The following is a 16,618-nucleotide window of genomic DNA, read 5'->3' as shown; positions in this document are numbered from 1 at the left end:
TTAAATGCATGTCCCTCCACTTCACAATCAAGGGAGTTCTCAAGGATTTTTACAGGTTCTAAAACCAGAGTGCACCACTATGCTGTAGCCATCCCAGCTGCTAACCAAAGCCTCCTCTTCCAGCTGAAAAGGGGCATCTTACCCTCTCAGTACGTGTCCAGCTTCCACAGGGTGCTGGAGCAGCAAGTGGAGCCAGGCCCTGCCACAGGCCCACTCACCCTCTCCCCGAAATTGACCCTAAATCTATGTGATCTGGCATACAGAAATCACACTTCTAAGAAAGAAGTTCAACATTTGATGGGTAAATTGTAAAAAAACAAGTTTATTTGAAAAAACTCAGCCTCTTAACATGAATTCTGATCAACATTTACTAGAACTTGAGAGCCATTAACCTGCTCCGCATACATTGAGATATTTTCCAACACTAAAAATAAAAAATAAATACATACAAATACTTTCCTCCCCCTTACGTGTCCTAGATGTGAGAGGTTCAGCATCCACCGCCTTAAGATCTCAGTTGAACAGAAGCAAGTAAAAGAGGTTTCTCTAACAGATAAAAGAGCAAAAGCAGAAAAAGTCTCAGGGATGTACCATCTCCACCCACTTCACCACTCTGCCCAGGGCAGGCACCCAAAACACTTGGCTGGATGGGGCTCCAGTGGAAACCCGCCCCACAGGCAGGATGGGGTAGCACAGCCAACAGCAGCATCAATACCAGCACCCCAACCAGAGCCCATTTCACATCACCCAGCACTGGGCTGAGAATAGGCACTACTGAGGCAGAGTGGGGAGGCAGGGGGGACCCCAACACTCCCCAAGGAAGGCTTGGGCAAGCAGGGCTGCCATGGCCCTGGAGTGGGTGACACTGCACAACAAGAACTGCAGCTGTCTTTCTTTAACCTGAATATCCCATGAGAGAACAGCTACAAAACCAGGGATTTTAAAGAACTACAGTAGCTAAAGTGTTTTCAAAACATACCTAAAAACCACCTACAGAGCCAGGAGGCATTGGGCACAGGGGTTGAGGAGCACCTTGCCCCGTGCCTGCATCTCCCCCCTCCCCCCCAAACAGAGGGCCTGCAGTAAGAAGCGTGTGAAGCAGTATTCATCCAGGGCCGGCCCTGAAGCCCATCATGCTTCAACAAATCCAGTATCCTGCTTTTTATGGCTTTTTAAAAACAAAACTCCCCAAAACACACACATATCCCCCCACCCCCCAACCCCAAGCAGAATACAGAGCTAAAGCACAGTTTAGAGTTAAGGCTCATCCAGATTCAACTAGATATGGAGACTGTAAGGCACATATTAGTACATTCATGTTACTGTTAAAAAGCCAGACTATAAAAGCCCCCCTGCCGCTGGACACATGAGGATACTGCACGTATAGTCCTGTTACCTTTGTTGAACACAGATGGAAAGACAATTCAGAGCCTGTTTAAAAATGAACACCCGGTTTAAACACTTCTCACAGCCACCCAGCGCCAGCAGAGCTCTGCCCTGGCCGCCGCACCAGGGCAGCAGCGCTTCCCCAACACTCCGGGATTAAGACCGGTCCCTCACATGCGGCTCTCCTCCTCCTTGACACCATCCTCCACACTCTTCTGAGATGAGGGTGCCACGTCATTGTTTGCCTCTTTCTGCTTCTCAGCCTCGTCAATGTTGGTCTCCTCCTCCTTCCCTTCGTTCTTCGCCTTTTCCTCTGCCTTTTGCTCCTTTGCTACCAGGCGATAGTTGATGCCCATCCCGATGAAGAGGTAGATCCCGGAGATGATCAGGACAACCCCGCAGGCCCAGTATGTGTACTTGTAGTCACCATACATGTCATTGAGCTTCCCTAAGAGACAAGAGAGGGGACAATTTAGCAAGATGCCCCCAGAGCAGCTCCAGGTCACAGAGATGTTCTCAAGAGCAGCCCAAGCCCATCACCCTCACCTTCAGGCAAGGACCTGTCCCACATTCCTTTATCCCTTGCTCTCCCCACCCTGTGCCAGGGGTTCAGACCCCACTTCCTCAGATACTGGGGTGGTCTCCTGACTGCTGCCCCAGTGCCAAGGGCTGCCCATGGCTCAAGGGAATCCACCACCACTTAGCAAGTCCAGACAGGACAGCCTGAGTAAAAGAATCATAGAATCATTAAGGTTGAGAAAGACCTTTAAGATCATCAAGTCCAATCACCAACTGAGCACCACCCCATTAAAACCATGTCCTCAAGTGAGTTCTCCAGGCACAGCACACCCTACCTAGCATAGGGGGTCCCAGAAGCACAGGGCAGCATTCCACGATGGTCACCAGGCCAACAGCACTGGAAAACCGCTGAGCTCCCACCAGGTCCATCAGGGTCTCAAACAGGATCGAGCTCAGCCAGCCAAAGGCAAAGCCAAAGAAGCCAGCATAAATGCAGAAGCCAGCATAGGTGGTGGACATCGGGGCCAAGAGGTGGCAAACCCCATTGTAAATCACAGAGATGGCGAAGAAATACTGGATGCGGGGTCTGATCCACTTGGTGTTTGCCACCAGTCCCATGGAAGGTCTGGCCACCATGTCCACAAAGGCCAGTATGGAGAGCAGGAAGGCTGCAGACTCACTAGCAATCTTCTTGCTCTTTGCATAATTGCTGAGGAAGACCAAGGGAGCGAACAACCCGAAGAACATGATTACATTGCCTGATAGATAGAGCAGGAAGCCCCTGTGTGTGAATAGAGACAGGTCCAAGAATTTGTTGATTGTCTGGAAGAATGAGCTCTTCTCTTTCTTGGCCTTTCCATCAATGAGGTCCGTGCTGGTGTCACCATCATCCTTTTTTCCTGCCTTCCCAGCCTCCTGCTGCACTTCTTTATTGGCCTCTTTCTTCAGCTGATCCGGCTTGGGACCTATGGGCCGCATCAGGGATCCAGCCACACAGCAGTTCAGCAGGAGGCCACCCAGGATGAGGAAGCTGCCACGCCAGCCAAATATGCCGAAGAAGAGCTGGTTGACGGGTGCCAGGGTAGAGAGGAAGACAGGACTGCCTGCCATCGCCAGCCCATTGGCCAGTGGACGCTTCTTGAAGAAGTACTTGCCGATCATGGTTAAGGCAGGATTCAAGTTGAAGGCAAGTCCGAGGCCTGCAGGAGAGAGATAAGGGGCTCAGGGCTTGGACACCCCCAGCAGCACCCGGCAGAAGGGCTGGTGGGACAAGCGGGGTTCACAGCTCCATTCCCAATTTGGAATCATGGAATCATTTAGGTTGGAAAGCCCTCCAAGATCATGGGGTCCAACCATTCCCCCAGCACTGCCAGGTCCACCATTAACCCATGTCCCCAAGTGTGACATCCACATGCTTTTTGAACACTTCCAGGGTGGGACCAGTGCCCCAGACAGTCCATTCCAACACCTCACCACCCACTTCCCAGCTGCATGAGCAGGAGTCAGCCCCTGCTGCCAGCTACAGAAAAGGCACCCAGGCACTGACAAGAACCAGATTTTATGCAAATTCAGACACATCAACTACTAATTACTGGGTTGAAGTTGCTCCTTCCACTGCCCCACTAGGGTATCACTTACCCCCTATGACCCCAACACAGAAGTAGAGCTCCTCCACTGTGTTGCAGAAGGAGGCTGCGATCAGCCCACAGCCGGAGAGGCAGCCGCCTGCGATCATGATGGGCCGGCTGCCATACTTGTTCACCAGGATGCTGCTGATGGGACCTGGGCAAACAAAGGAGATGCATACAGAGAGGAGTTATCTTTGCATGAGAGACAGAACACACACACACAAGCACACTGCAGCTTTACTGCCAGAGGATTCCAGCTTTCACACAGTGATGCTTCTCCCAGTGAGGGAATGAGGGAAGGGGAAAGGGCAGGAGGTTCAGAGGCAGCTGGAGATAAGAGAGTCACAGAGTGGTTTGGGTTGGAACAGACCTTAAAGATCATCTTGTTCCAACTCCCTGCCATTGGCAGGGACACTTTCCACCAGAACAGGTTGCTCCAAGCCCCATCCAATCCAGCCTTGAACATTTCCAGGGATGGGGCAGCCACAGCTTCTTTAGGCTTCTCTGTGCCAGGGCCTCATCACCCTCAGGGAAGATTTTCTTCCTACTACCTAATCTAAACTAACCATAAGAGAGAGAGAGAATTGTTGGAGCGCAGAAAGCTTTGACTTCTCTGAGCAAGTTGCCTTGGAGCTGCCTAGGCACCAGCTGCCCCCAGAGACAGGGCTTTGGGACAGGCTGAAGCCACCTGCCCCATGCTGTACTCTGCCCTACTTGCAGCCACCCACCCACCATGGGCTGGGATCCCAGCAACAAAGCAACTGCACATCTCCTGCCAGAGGTTTCTTATCAAGACTGGACAAAGCTGTGAGGAAACATCTTCTCTGGGTGCAGGTGAAGCTCCCCAAGGCTTGGGGAGAAGCAGCACTGCCCCAGGAGAAGGGGTGCTTCTGTTTTCACTGCTACCCCTAAGGCAGACAGGGCCCGATTGTCCATTTAAGTGCTTCACTATCAGGAGCTTTAATCCAAAGCAAACAGTGATTAGATACTGCCAAGCATGCTCTACAGACACTAAAACATATTTAAATACACTGAATGAACATCCATTGAATATTAACAGACCTTGCTTTGCTATTAACAGACAGAGAGGTTGTCAACATGTTATTCATGGGTCCTCAGATGGTACTTGACCTTTTTGCCCAGTTTAAACAAAGCCTGGAGCAGGTTACAGGAGACTTGGCGCTGCAGAGGCTGCCCCCAGCCCCACAGCATTCTGCTCCCTGCATCTAGAGTGCTACCAGAGGCTCTAACTCAATGCCACCAGGAATGGGCCATGGCCCTGGTCCTCTGAGAGGCAGCAGCAGCACCCGGGAGCTGCCACATCACAAGTCCCACAGACTTCCCCACAGAGCACTCAGCACTTTGCAAAACCTGGACCTTGAACTCAGCAAATGTGATACCCCTGAACAGAGTCTAAAGGCAACCACTGCCTTTCCTCTGGGAAGTCCACCTGGGAGCAGCAGGCTCCGAAGGGCAATGGGCAGGAAGCCACCCAGCTGGGCAGTGCCAGGTACCCTGGGGCAATTTCCCCCACACTTTTTTTTTTTTTAAGGAAAATAATCCACACCCACTCCTATTTTCTAAATTCACATGAAGCATTTTGGACTAAACATTACATGATGTAACTTGATTGCCAAAAAAATATAAGTAATGGAATCTAATCCCAACATGGAGCTGGCAAAGGGGCATTTGACACCATGACATCCATGCATCCTGATGGTGACTGCACAGGGCAGCTGTAGGGTATGTGCTGCTTCATCACACCTAGCCCTGCCCAGGACAGGAACTGCCGCAGCTCTGTGAGATTCCATCAGCCCAGAACGTTTTTCCAGAGTATGAACTACTTTTTTGGCCTCCAAAAAACGAGGTGTCCTAGGAGACAGGGAAAATGGGATGCACACTGGGACTGCTCCAGTGCAATTCAAACTCTGTAAAGGGTCTGGTTTCAGGAGGGAATGAGTGGGGCAGCAGCAATTCCTGTGTTCCAGCAGCTGGGGGATGAATAACAGAAAATCCTGAGATGGAAGTGATCCTCAAGGATCGAGTCCAACTCCTGGCTCTGCACAGGACAACCCCAACAATCCCACCCTCTGCCTGAGAGCACTGTCCAAAATGCTCCTGGAGCTCTGGCAGCCTTGGGGCTGTGACCACTGCTCTGGGAAGCCTGTTCAGTACCTGACCACCCTCTGGGGGAAAAAAATGCACCCAGGTCAATCTAGGGTACTCTCTGCATCCCTGCCACCAGCATACAGGCAAGTGGTTCAAGATCAGCAGCTGCTGGGATTTAATGGCAACAGCTCAGTGGAAGCAGGAGAGACAGTATCAGCATGGAGGGAGGGAAGGAGGGGGACATGGGGAGAACCACAACTCCAGGACTGGAAGAGGGAGTTCTTATCCCTGCTGCCAGGCAGCTCCAGACAGTGCCCCCAGAGGAACCAGCTCTGAGCTATCAAGAGAGGAGGAATGGCCCAGATTGGGTCTCATTAAGGCAGTTACACGGTTTACAAGCTTGTTACAACATTGGAGCAGGGAAATGTGCTGGTCGCTTCGGTAGCTGAGCGAGGACAAAGAAGAGCCTGTTCCCTGCAAAGGAAAAGCCTCGTGCTCAGCCGGGAGCTGACGTCAGCTCCTTTGGATGCACAAATGCAACAAGGCTGTGGGCAGCTTGCCAGCTGGGGACTGGCAGCAGGACAAGCTCCCATTTGCCTCTGAAGTGGCCACAACAGCAGGCTCAAAGTGTTTCTTTCAGCCCAGCACAACGCTGTGTTTGCAGGCACATACAAGACCCCAGGGTCTGGAGACCATGCTCTATGTGCTCCTCACCCATTAAAAACATGCATAAAGCACCCAGCTTGGGAACTAAAAGCCTTCAAAAGGCAGCTTCTGAAGGACAGGAGAGGGAAACTGTTCTAGCTTAGGTGGGTTTGCCTTATTCTGCTCATGTCTCTGTACTTCCAGTGCACACTGCCATCCTCAAACAGCACAAGCTGCCTACGGCACTGCTTGGCACCAGCAAGGAGTAACATGCAGCACGAGGCTTCAGTGCACTCCAAACACAACTGAGCTGACAAGAAACTGGAGACAGATCCCTAGATACACCCACTGCTCCCTGAATCGAAAAAAAAAAAAAAAAAAAAAAAATTTAAAAAGATCAATGTCTTATCCAAAAGAAAGTGCCCCCAAGAGCAGGGCTGCTACATGTGGCACAGCAGCTCCCCGACCTTCAGGAGGGTGCTGGGAGCAGACACAGCATCCACAGCCTACTGTAACAAGGACAAGGGCAGAATTACACAAGTCATAATTCCCCGGAAAGATTTTACAGCTTTGTGGAGGAGGACAGATTAACCTGGTTTTTGCATTCTGGGCATTAAATGGAACTTTTTGAGCAACCTCCTTTAAGAAAACTCATTAAAGGAGGTTTTGCTCTCACATAAGGAGAGAATTCCAACTTTTAGCAAAGTTTTGTTTGTTGTCGCTACAGCCAGGTGGGAATCACAGCCCCAGCAGGAGAGCAGCATCTTGTGCTGTGATACAGGAACACATGTACCGCTGCCTCCAGCCCACTTACCTCCTGCATACATTACAGCCAGCATGATGGAGGAGATCCAGGAGACTTTGCTGCTGGACGCATTGAAGATGACCTCAATCTCCTTGAAGAACACTGTGATGGATTTGGGGAAGGCATAGGAAAACCCAATGGAGATGAAGGCTCCGATGACCACAGCCCATCCCCATCCTCCTTCAGGAGGAGTGTATCCTACAGGGCCTCCGATGGCCGGTGGCATCTTCAATCAAGTTAGCGATGACTCAGTTGGGGATCAAAGATCTGCAAAGGACAAAGTGTTGCATCAGCTGAAAGCAGAATCCCTGCTCCTGGCATACAACTGCATGGCTCAAGCTCTGTTAGCAAGGCTGGCACTGCACCAGTGCCCCCACCACCTTCAGGAAAGCTGATCTGTGAGGTGAAAGCACCCTAGGATCACCAGCACACTGGGCCACCCCAAACTACATGCTCAGATTGCAGTTGGCCTTTAAGAGCCCTAGTCATCACACATTTGTGAGCAACAAATTTAAGACATGACACCCTGACCTAAGCTGGAAAGGGCAGGCAGTGTCTGTGACAGCAGCCAGTGCTCATCTGCACGGGCAGAGATCCCACAGCATCTCCAGGAGCGCAACCCCAGCACTGCAAGCTCCCAGGAAGCCCCAGGCCACCTGGAGCAGGAACAGCACACCAAGGTTATTAAACACATACACACTGAGAAGTAAATCACCATGCATGAGCCAAATAGGACACCCCTATTTCTGCTGAGAAAGGGCAGTTGGGTGTCACAGCACACCCACCACCCCTGAAGGTCATGGGCTGTGGCTAAACTTAGTCTGAGAGGTGACTAAGGAAGGCTCCTCTATATGCCACCAGGGAAGGGGGAGGTGGATCCACACAGAGCAGTCCCAGCAGAGCCTGGTTCCCTGGCAGTTTGGCCCTGGCAGGGCACCTCCTGACCCAACTGCATCCAAATCCTCCTCCTCGAGCAAACAGGCTATGGCAGGTTTCACAAAGCACCCAAGTATAAAAACAATTCACCTAAAAAGCTCAAAACCAGAAGTGACTAGAAAGCAAAATAAACAGGGAAATGTCATTCAGGCTTGCTGAAGTGTGGAATCCCCTCGGAGAGGCTGAGCAGGGGAGCGATCCAGAGGCCGTCAGGGTCAGGCTGCTCATGCATGGGCCCATGCTGCAGCACAGCTGGATCACACTCCAGAGCTGCCATTACTCCAAATGAAGGCTGGTCGAGGCAGCCGAGAGCAGCACAAGCCATCCCAGCAAGGAACCATAACCAGGGCAGCTGCTCACAAACAAGGGTCACAACATCCAAAGCAACAGAAATCCACCACCAGCTCCAGAACTCCTGTGCACCCCCAGGGATTTTAGAAAGCACTTTCTGATGCACTGCAGTCCTCCCTGGCCTCACAGCCAGAGATACCCCCACCTTGCCTGCCCATATTAAGCACCCCCAGCCAAGGGGCAACATTAGGCTCCTTCACCAGAGTCCACCTCTCACTCCATAGCTCTCTGCTGCTCAGGTTTGCACTTGAAGAAAAAGCCACCTTCGAGCAGGGGAGACTTTTCCAGAGCTCCTGAGGTCATACCAGGCAGAGGGGACAACTTCAAAGCAGTGTGGTGCTGGCTCAGAGAGGTGCAGCCTCCTATTTATAGCCTACATCCGCCCCAGCTCGCAGCAATTACAATCTCATCCGTGGCTGCTGACATGCCAGCATCTACCTGGCACATCCCTAGAGCACACACTACAGAACTATGGGATCCTGCCTTTTCACTCACTTCATGTCACTTGGGCGCACATCCAAGGCTGGGATCCCGGTGTCTCAGATGAAGCGCAGCTGGTGGCTCAGAGGCATTGGGAGATCCCGCTCCTACCTGGCACTGGAGGTACTGGCAGCAGTTATCTGATACAGCACCAGGTTTGCCAGAGCCACCTGACACCTGGCTGTGCTCAGGTGATGCCCCGGACCCACACAGGGTGAGAAGAAGCAAGGCACAGGAGGACAGTTTCTGTAAGCTGCTAAGACTGGTTTAGCCTGACCCAGACAATGATTTTTCACTGGCAGGGTATTTTCCTGCATCCTGGCCAGTGCAACACATGACCATCACGAGCAGCTCCAAGCCACCCACCACTCCAACAAAGGAATCATTGACAAGACGCTGCCCCTGGCACGTCCACAGCTGAACTATGCCCAGGAGCCAGAACCCGTTTTTTCTGATTTCCTCTCTGGGACTCACCAGGATGAGCCCATATCTATGGTGTCCAGCTGCAGGCAGACCCCCCAGGCCAACACACACCTGTGGGCACCCACCCGGGATGAGCAGCCACCAACAGAAGTGCCAGGCTCCACAGAGACTCCCGATGGCAGTCCAGTGTCTTGGAACACAGAGCAGCCCACCCACCCACCATGAGCACTGGGAATTACTGAACATCCCCTCCCCACACAAGCTGCACACTGGAGTTTCAGCTACCTCTTGCTTTGAGTCACACTGAGCTTTCACACCCTTCAGTGAACCTTAAAGTATCATCCAACCACACTGATTTATCCAAAACATTTTTGAAAGCTGAAACTACCAGGTGTTGGCTATAAAAACTCCCAGCAAGGAATATAATCTACTTGTGAGCACTAATTAAAACTACAGACAATAAAAGCCATCCAAGGCAAAGGCTGAGGGGGGGGGGGGGGTTCTGATGAGACACTGGGGATTTTTCCCTTTTGTTCCTGAGACATATACACTGGTTCAATTCTTCCACTGCTCCAAAATGACTGTGGCTTGGTTCACTTATTTTTTCTTCCCCTACAAGCAGCATTCCTCCTCCTGCAGGTGCTGAGGTGGCATCTCTCTGTAAAATAAAAGGCTTCTGGCAGGTTAGACATGACCTCTCTTGCATTGCTGCGGCACAATGAAAAACCTTGAGCTGAACAAGGTTTTGAGACCAAAGATTCCCAAAGTCTGACGCCAGAGAGTTTAGACGAGGAGTTCTGCATGCCACAACACTTTTCCCTGACTCACTGAAAATCCTTATTAAGAAAGACCAGTTTTAGAAAGCCCATCCTTCAACCACATTAGGTTTCTTGACAATTTCCTCCTTGCCCCCACAAAGAAGTAGTTTCAAACAAGTAAGGAAAAAAGATAAAGCACGCGTAAGGCAGCCAGCCCAACTGGAAAGATTCCCTCTTTTGCAAAAAGGTAAATTAAAAAAAAAAAAAAAAAAAAAAAAAAAAAGACACTCAAAATACATAGTTATGACATTTTCAGCTCTGTTTTGGAAGAGCTGCAACATGTAAGACATGACTAGAAATCAAATTCACAGCTGCCAGGCAGCCAGCTACAGTTCGCCCTATCAGGAAATAAAATAACCATATTTGCAGTAATTAAGACTGATGAAACCAAGTAATGACTGTGAGTATCACATCTGCTCCCTATAAAAGTCCTGACTAATCTGCAGGAATGAGTAGCCTACAGCCACCCTCCTCTGCACCGCAGTAGTGAGAGCAGGAATCAAGGCAATGAGGATGGTATCATCTTGAAACAGATCCCACAAGAGACTAAAGCCCTTCCATCTCCCAGGTCCCACCCACAAGCAGTTATCCTTTCTCCAAACGGGCCTGGAACAGTATGATTTCAAGACTTTTAGTTACATAATGCAGTAAATTGCTGCGCTTTTCAAAGCTCAGACTGGCAGGACTCCAGCACAGAAAGACAGAGGCTCACATTTATAAAGCGCTGCAAATGCCCCAAAGTATTTCTGGGGCCAAAACTTCATAGAAGTGGCTCACACCGCTCCTTTTTGGGGTCAAAGGAAGAGGGACATCCCCCCACCCAAACAGAGGCCCTCCCCAGGCACAACACACCCCTGCCTCTACTCACACATCCCTCCAGCTCAAGGCTTCTCTACTCTGGGCATACACTCAGCAGCATCTGCTGCCCTTTGAGCTCACAAAGCCTTTCCCACGGAGCAGGGATCTCAGAGTGCCTGGGGGCTGGGGCAGGGCCGGCAAGGAGCCTCAACTCTTGCTCCCATGGAGCAGGACAGGCAGAGAGCCCCATATCTTTCTCCCACAACCCATCATCAGCCTGTCCACACAGGCTTGTGCTGCTACCAGCAGAGGTTCATCTGGCATCTTCGCAGGTGTGAAGTCCACAGTGGCTCATCCCAGCCCTGCTGTCTTTGCTTCCTGCTGTCTGTTCCTCCTGTGCTCCCCCAGGTTCTGAGATGGACATAGCAATGTCCAGAGCAGGATCTCCACAGCAAAAAGACATCCAGGGATATCCCAGCTATCCAACGGCCATTTAGGCCTCTCATGCCTTCATCAGCTGGACCCAGTCTTTGGCCTGTGATTGCCAACGCTGAAACACCTAGGCCAGGCAGGATGGGCACAAAGCTGCCCCTTGCTAGCAGCACAGATCGCACTCCCTGAGGGGGCTCTTCCCTCAAGCCTGCAGCAGAAAGGGGGATGCTGCTCCCCAGGAGCCTGTTCCCATCAGCCCCAGCCCAAAGAACCAGCAAGGATTAGCCACATCCACCCCTCCCAGCACAACCTCCCAAGCCCAGCTCACCACAAGAGGCTCTTCCAGTGCCCAGCACAGGGCCATAAACATCCATGGGACATTTGCCCAACATGGTGAGCTGGCAGGCCCTCAACATCCCTTCTGATCCCTGAAACTGAGATCTCATGCTGGGGAAATGAAGGGGCTGGCAATCACCAGCTGTTCACAGCCAATAACACTCTATAGCTTCAAATTTGGCCTTTTTCTGGCCTGAAGTAAGAGGAAATAGAGATTGTCAGGAGTTGAGACACCACTTTAACCAGTTTTAAGAGGGTTTAGAGCATTATGCACAGAGCTGTAATTCCATCGGGCACCCACAGCAGGGGTTTAACCTGGCAGCACATGGCCTACGTGACTCCCCAGCGCTTCCAAGGGCTCTGCACCAGGACAATAGTCAATTGAGGCCCTGCTCAGCCCCAGCCTTTGCTGCTGGGGTGAGCCAAGGTCAGCAGCACATGCAGGGCTCACTCAAGGCCAGCAGCCCGCACAGGCAAGCTCAAGGTTTTGGCCAGAAGCAGCCCAGCCCACTCAGTGCTTCTTCCCACCAGGGATGGCCAACACACCCCCAGACATGCCCTGGTCTGCCGGCCCCGTGAGCCAACACCAGCGCGCAGACAGACAGACGCCACGGGACACGGCCTTGGCAGCTGCCCTCCTCCAGCTCCCCCACTGGCAGCACGAGCCTCAACCTGCAGAGGCACAGATCATCCTGCTCACCCCACCAGGCAGGACCACAGGCTTTCCCCGGACAGTCACAACTGGTCTCGCTGGTGGACACAGCCCCTCAGCCCCCAAAACACCCCCAGCACGGCACAGGGCACAAAAGGCTGCAAGCTGCCCTGCAAAGTGAGATATTGGGACAGTTTGTTGGCAGCTTTGGGGGAAGCCAACCAACCAGAGAGATGAGCAGCTATTTGCATCCACCAGAGAAGCTCCCATCTGGGGCTGCCGTGCCTGACTGTTAGCATCAGCAGTGCTCAGTAAGGAACGAGCATCTTACTGATACGAGAAAGCATGAAATCAAGCTTAAGCAACCTACCAACAAGCCCAAGGGAGAAAGCCTGGCTTATTTCTACACCTGTGGTCATGGCTCTTCTACAGCCCTCTGACCCAAAACCCCGCAGCCAGAGGGGTTTGCAGGCCAGTTACAAGAACATTACGTGAATCAAGCAGCTCTTGCATGTAGACTGGGCTCACATCAGCTTCAGCCCCCAGCACAGCACCCAGAGTCCCCTCTCTAACTGTCCCCCCGCCCCCATGGAAAGGGATTCCCTGGCAGCACCAGCTGCCAGCCAAGCCCCTCAGTCTCAGGAGGGGACAGAGGGTGCTCAAGCCCCTGTAGAGCATTTCCCAGTTCCACCCCGAGCACAAGTCATACGCCAGGACACAGAGTTGATCCTCCCCGCACCAGCAGTGCTCAGGAACGCTCCCAGGACACCCCGTGCCCGCCCGGAAATCCTCAGAATGAGAAAAATGTGGTATGGAATAGCATCGGCATTCTTTCATTAGACACCCGCAACACCAGCCAGAGACAGCTCCGCACGTCTTGGCAAAGCAAGGGGCTGCAAAATCCCAAAAAGTCACAATCATCACCATCAAACAGAACTGGCTGTCCCTTCCCTAAGAGTAGGAGTCTGAATTTTGATCCCAGCCACTGCCACATTATTGCTACCTTCAAGCCCTCAAACCACAGATGAGGAAGCACCAGGATAGAGGTGGGACATGCACACGACGGACGCAAAAGCACAAGGGTGGAGGTGGGAGAGGAGGTCACACCAAGGACCCAGGAGCACAGGGATGGAGGTGGGACACTCACATCGAGGACCCAGCCCTCAAACCAGGACCAAGGCAGCACTGGGATGGAGGCAGGAGAGGCGGTCACACCGAGGGCCCAGTAGCACTCCAGTGATTGTGGTTTCTGTAATTAACTACAGCCCCACATGGATTTTCCTTGGCTACAGAACAACTACTCTGCAGAAACTCTAAGGGCACATCTGAAAGTGAGTCATACCGATACCAGTGGTGAGAGGCTCCCACTTTCTTAAGTCTGTTATAGGCTGATTCCAGAGGAGGAAATAGGAAAAGCCATAAAAGCGCAACAATAGATTTGCACTACAGGGCTTAATGAGATGCACCTCCCAAGCCTACGTGCAGCTTTTCAACTCCTCATAAAGGAGATACAAAAGGACAGCATGAAAGTCACTGGGTATTTTCCACCTTAGCTGCCAGATAAATCAGGCCAACTGTGCCAAAAAGGAGTCAAGAGAAAGCACATGCGACCATTCACACTTTTTCCAGGTAACACTTAATGGAAGGGAACCATGTTTCACACCTTCCAAGGGGCCAGGACAGCCACAGGCAGCCCCACGACTTTGGGGCAGAGAGATTTGCCATACACTAGCAGAATTTGTCTGGAATTAGGAGGTCTATCACCCCAGCCATTCATCTAAGACCAAAAAAGTTCCTTCCCAACAAAGGCACCATCAGGGGCTTGGGGAGTTTCTTTACACCCAGCACACGCCAGCAACATGTTTCCTGCCCGTTTCTCAGCACTGCTCCTTTCCTTCCAGACACAGCCAAGGAAACTTCAGTGCAAAGACTCGCGGGAGAATCCAACAGCACTTAATGACCTCGCTTAGCATGAAAATGGGATGCCTGTGCACCACAAAAAGACTTAAGACTCACAGAAAGGCACAAAACCAGAATCATTATACCTGTTTTCTTGTGATGGAACTAAGAAAACCCACCTTCTTCCTCAGAAGAAACTTAAAGCCGGAGAACATGAGTAACCGTGGTGCAAAAGGTCCATCCATAAAGGGCAACGTGTGAGCACTCAGGCCATTTACTGTTCCAGGACACAAATCCCACCTCTTCTGCCGCAAATACAATTCACAATTTCATCCTGATCCTCCTGTTCACACTCCGTCCCCTTTGCCTGGATCAGCTTTCAAACCCTCAAGTGTTGTTCATTCCTCCATGATGCATTTGTGCACCCTTCAGCTGCGGTACTCCTGCCTGACCTGCAACACCCACCCTGGGTGAAGCATCCCAGCAGCATGTCTGGAGCCCAGCCCCACCGAGCTCCCCGAGCATCTCACCCTGGGGCCAGCGAACACCTGCCAAGGGCCACCAGGCTTCAACCAGAACAGACCCCAGGACCAGAGCGGGTAGGTGCTGGCTCTGGGAGCGTTCTGACAGCCCCTTGCTGCCCAGCAAGTGTGAGCTACCACCAGCCACCAGTGTACTCCAGCAGTCCCAGCTTTCTGCTGCCGGTCACCGCAACACCTCGCCGGCTGAGTGATTCACACACTGGAGGCTGGGTGCGCACCCGAAACACGTATGGCACCATCAAGACCTTACTGCCACCTCCTCTCTGAGCAAGGCAGAAACAAGCGTTAAAGGCGCCTTTCCTGGTGCCAGAGCACGGTTCAGCAGTCCATCCCGCAAAGCCAACAGGAGATCACGGTGCTGAAGGACTTGGGTCACTCACCCACCTGAGCATCCTCGAGTGCCCGAGGTCCAGCTCTGAGCACCTACCAAGAGGAATCACCTGAAGGCCGGTATGAGCGGCATCACGATATAGTGCTCACCCAGGTGCTGCGGGCTGCAAGAGTACTCCCCATGGGGACGGGGGGTACCCCCGTGCACCCCAATACCGCAGACCCACTCCCGGGACACGGTTCCCACACAGCTCCCAGGCCCTCCTCGCCTCTATCAATAGAGCCAAACATACACAGTAATCACCTCTTCCGTGCACCCCAGCGTTTATCGAGCACCCTCAAACGGTGCGGGGATCGCCCGGGGCGGCCCACAAATACACTGGGGGAGCGGCCGGGCCGAGGGAACGAGGAGCCCCCCGGGACAGGGAACCCCCACTCCGGGGCAGCTGGGCTACCCGGGCTCCCCGAGGTCACCATCGTCCATCCTCACCGTTCCCCAGGAGAAGGAAGCCGGGGAAACCCCGACCCCAAGGCGCTACTGCCGGTGAGAGTAGGGACGAAGGCGGTCGGGGCAGGCTACTGGGGGATCCTCACCACGCGGCCATACCAGAGCGGGAAGAAAACATGGCTCCCCCCTCAGTTCGGGGTCGTGGGGAGACCGAAGCGGCGGCTCCAACCCAGCCAGAAATGCCGGTATGGAACCGACCGGCCACCGAACGTACCGGCTACGCGGCCAGCCACCGGGGCGACCCCCAGCCCCGGCAACGGCCCACGACCATCACCGGCTCCAGGACCCCCAAGCCGGGCCGGGAGCGGCGGCGCCGGGTAGCGCGGAGCCGCCGGAGCGCACGGGGCCCCCAGAGCCGGCGGCCTGACCCCGAGGGCCCCGCTCGCTCGCCCGCCCGCCCGTCCCGTCGCGCCACGTGGGCCGCCCGGGCCCTACCTGCTGGTGCCGCCGCTACCGCCGACTGCGACCGCCCCCGCCCCCGCCGCTATAAGGGGCGGAGGGGCGAGGGGGGGCGGGAGCGGGGCGTGCCCGGCCGAGCACCGCCCCCCCGCGCCACGTGCGCCTCGCTGGCCCCCCCGACCCCTGCCCGCCCCTGCGAGCCCCACGGCGGGCGGGCTCGGCCGTGCGCCCCGGCACGTACCGCCCCGTCCCCTGTGGGCCCCTGCAGGCGGCGGCGGGACGGGGTTCGGGACCGAGTGTGCCTGGAGGCCGCGCCGGATGACACTGCCCGGCGCAGCGGCAGCGCGGGACTTCCCTGAACTTGTCCCGCGGAGTGACTCGGCGCAGGAGTTCCACTCGCTGGGCAGGAACAGGAGGTCCCCTTGCCGCTCACTGCCGGGCCCTCATCCCTCCCGGGGGTCCTGCACACGCTCCCGAGAGTCCTGACCCCACTCTTGGGGTTCCTAGCCTTGCTCCCGGGGGGTCCTGACCCCCCACTCCTGGGAGTCCTGGCCGCATTCCTGGCGTACGTGGCCCTGCCCCCGGGGGTCCTGGACGCCTTCAGGTGCGGAATGCTGCACAG

The 16,618-nt window shown here is 53.7% G+C and overlaps 1 protein-coding gene across 2 annotated transcripts; it reads right to left on the bottom strand.

Moving 5' to 3' along the window:
• Positions 1–302: 302 nt before the first annotated feature.
• On the bottom strand, positions 303–16,115 carry SLC16A1 (solute carrier family 16 member 1). 2 transcript variants are annotated; one of them, XM_039565365.1, is made up of 5 exons: positions 16,033–16,115; positions 7,102–7,359; positions 3,544–3,687; positions 2,241–3,104; positions 303–1,834 (listed from the first exon to the last, which is right to left on the bottom strand). In XM_039565365.1, the coding sequence occupies exons 2-5, from the start codon at positions 7,316–7,318 to the stop codon at positions 1,557–1,559; spliced, it is 1,503 nt and encodes a 500-aa protein (XP_039421299.1). In that variant the 5' UTR covers positions 7,319–7,359; positions 16,033–16,115; the 3' UTR covers positions 303–1,556. The 2 variants fall into 2 exon arrangements, with proteins under 2 accessions (XP_039421299.1, XP_010402584.3); XM_010404282.4 differs by lacking the exon at positions 16,033–16,115 and adding an exon at positions 8,875–9,093.
• Between the last annotated feature and the right edge of the window lie 503 nt (positions 16,116–16,618).

This window comes from Corvus cornix, chromosome 26 (genome assembly GCF_000738735.6).
Source record: "Corvus cornix cornix isolate S_Up_H32 chromosome 26, ASM73873v5, whole genome shotgun sequence".
Classification (NCBI taxonomy): Eukaryota; Metazoa; Chordata; class Aves; order Passeriformes; family Corvidae; genus Corvus; species Corvus cornix.
This window is presented reverse-complemented; position numbering and strand designations above follow the sequence as displayed.

Coding starts and splice junctions, on each gene's coding strand:
- SLC16A1 (XM_039565365.1), bottom strand. CDS start 7,318: ATGCCACCGGCCATCGGAGGCCCTGTAGGATACACTCCTCCTGAAGGA. Junction 3,688..7,101: donor GGCTGTAATGTATGCAGGAG/GTAAGTGGGCTG, acceptor TTGTTTGCCCAG/GTCCCATCAGCAGCATCCTG. Junction 3,105..3,543: donor CTGTGTTGGGGTCATAGGGG/GTAAGTGATACC, acceptor TCTCTCCTGCAG/GCCTCGGACTTGCCTTCAAC.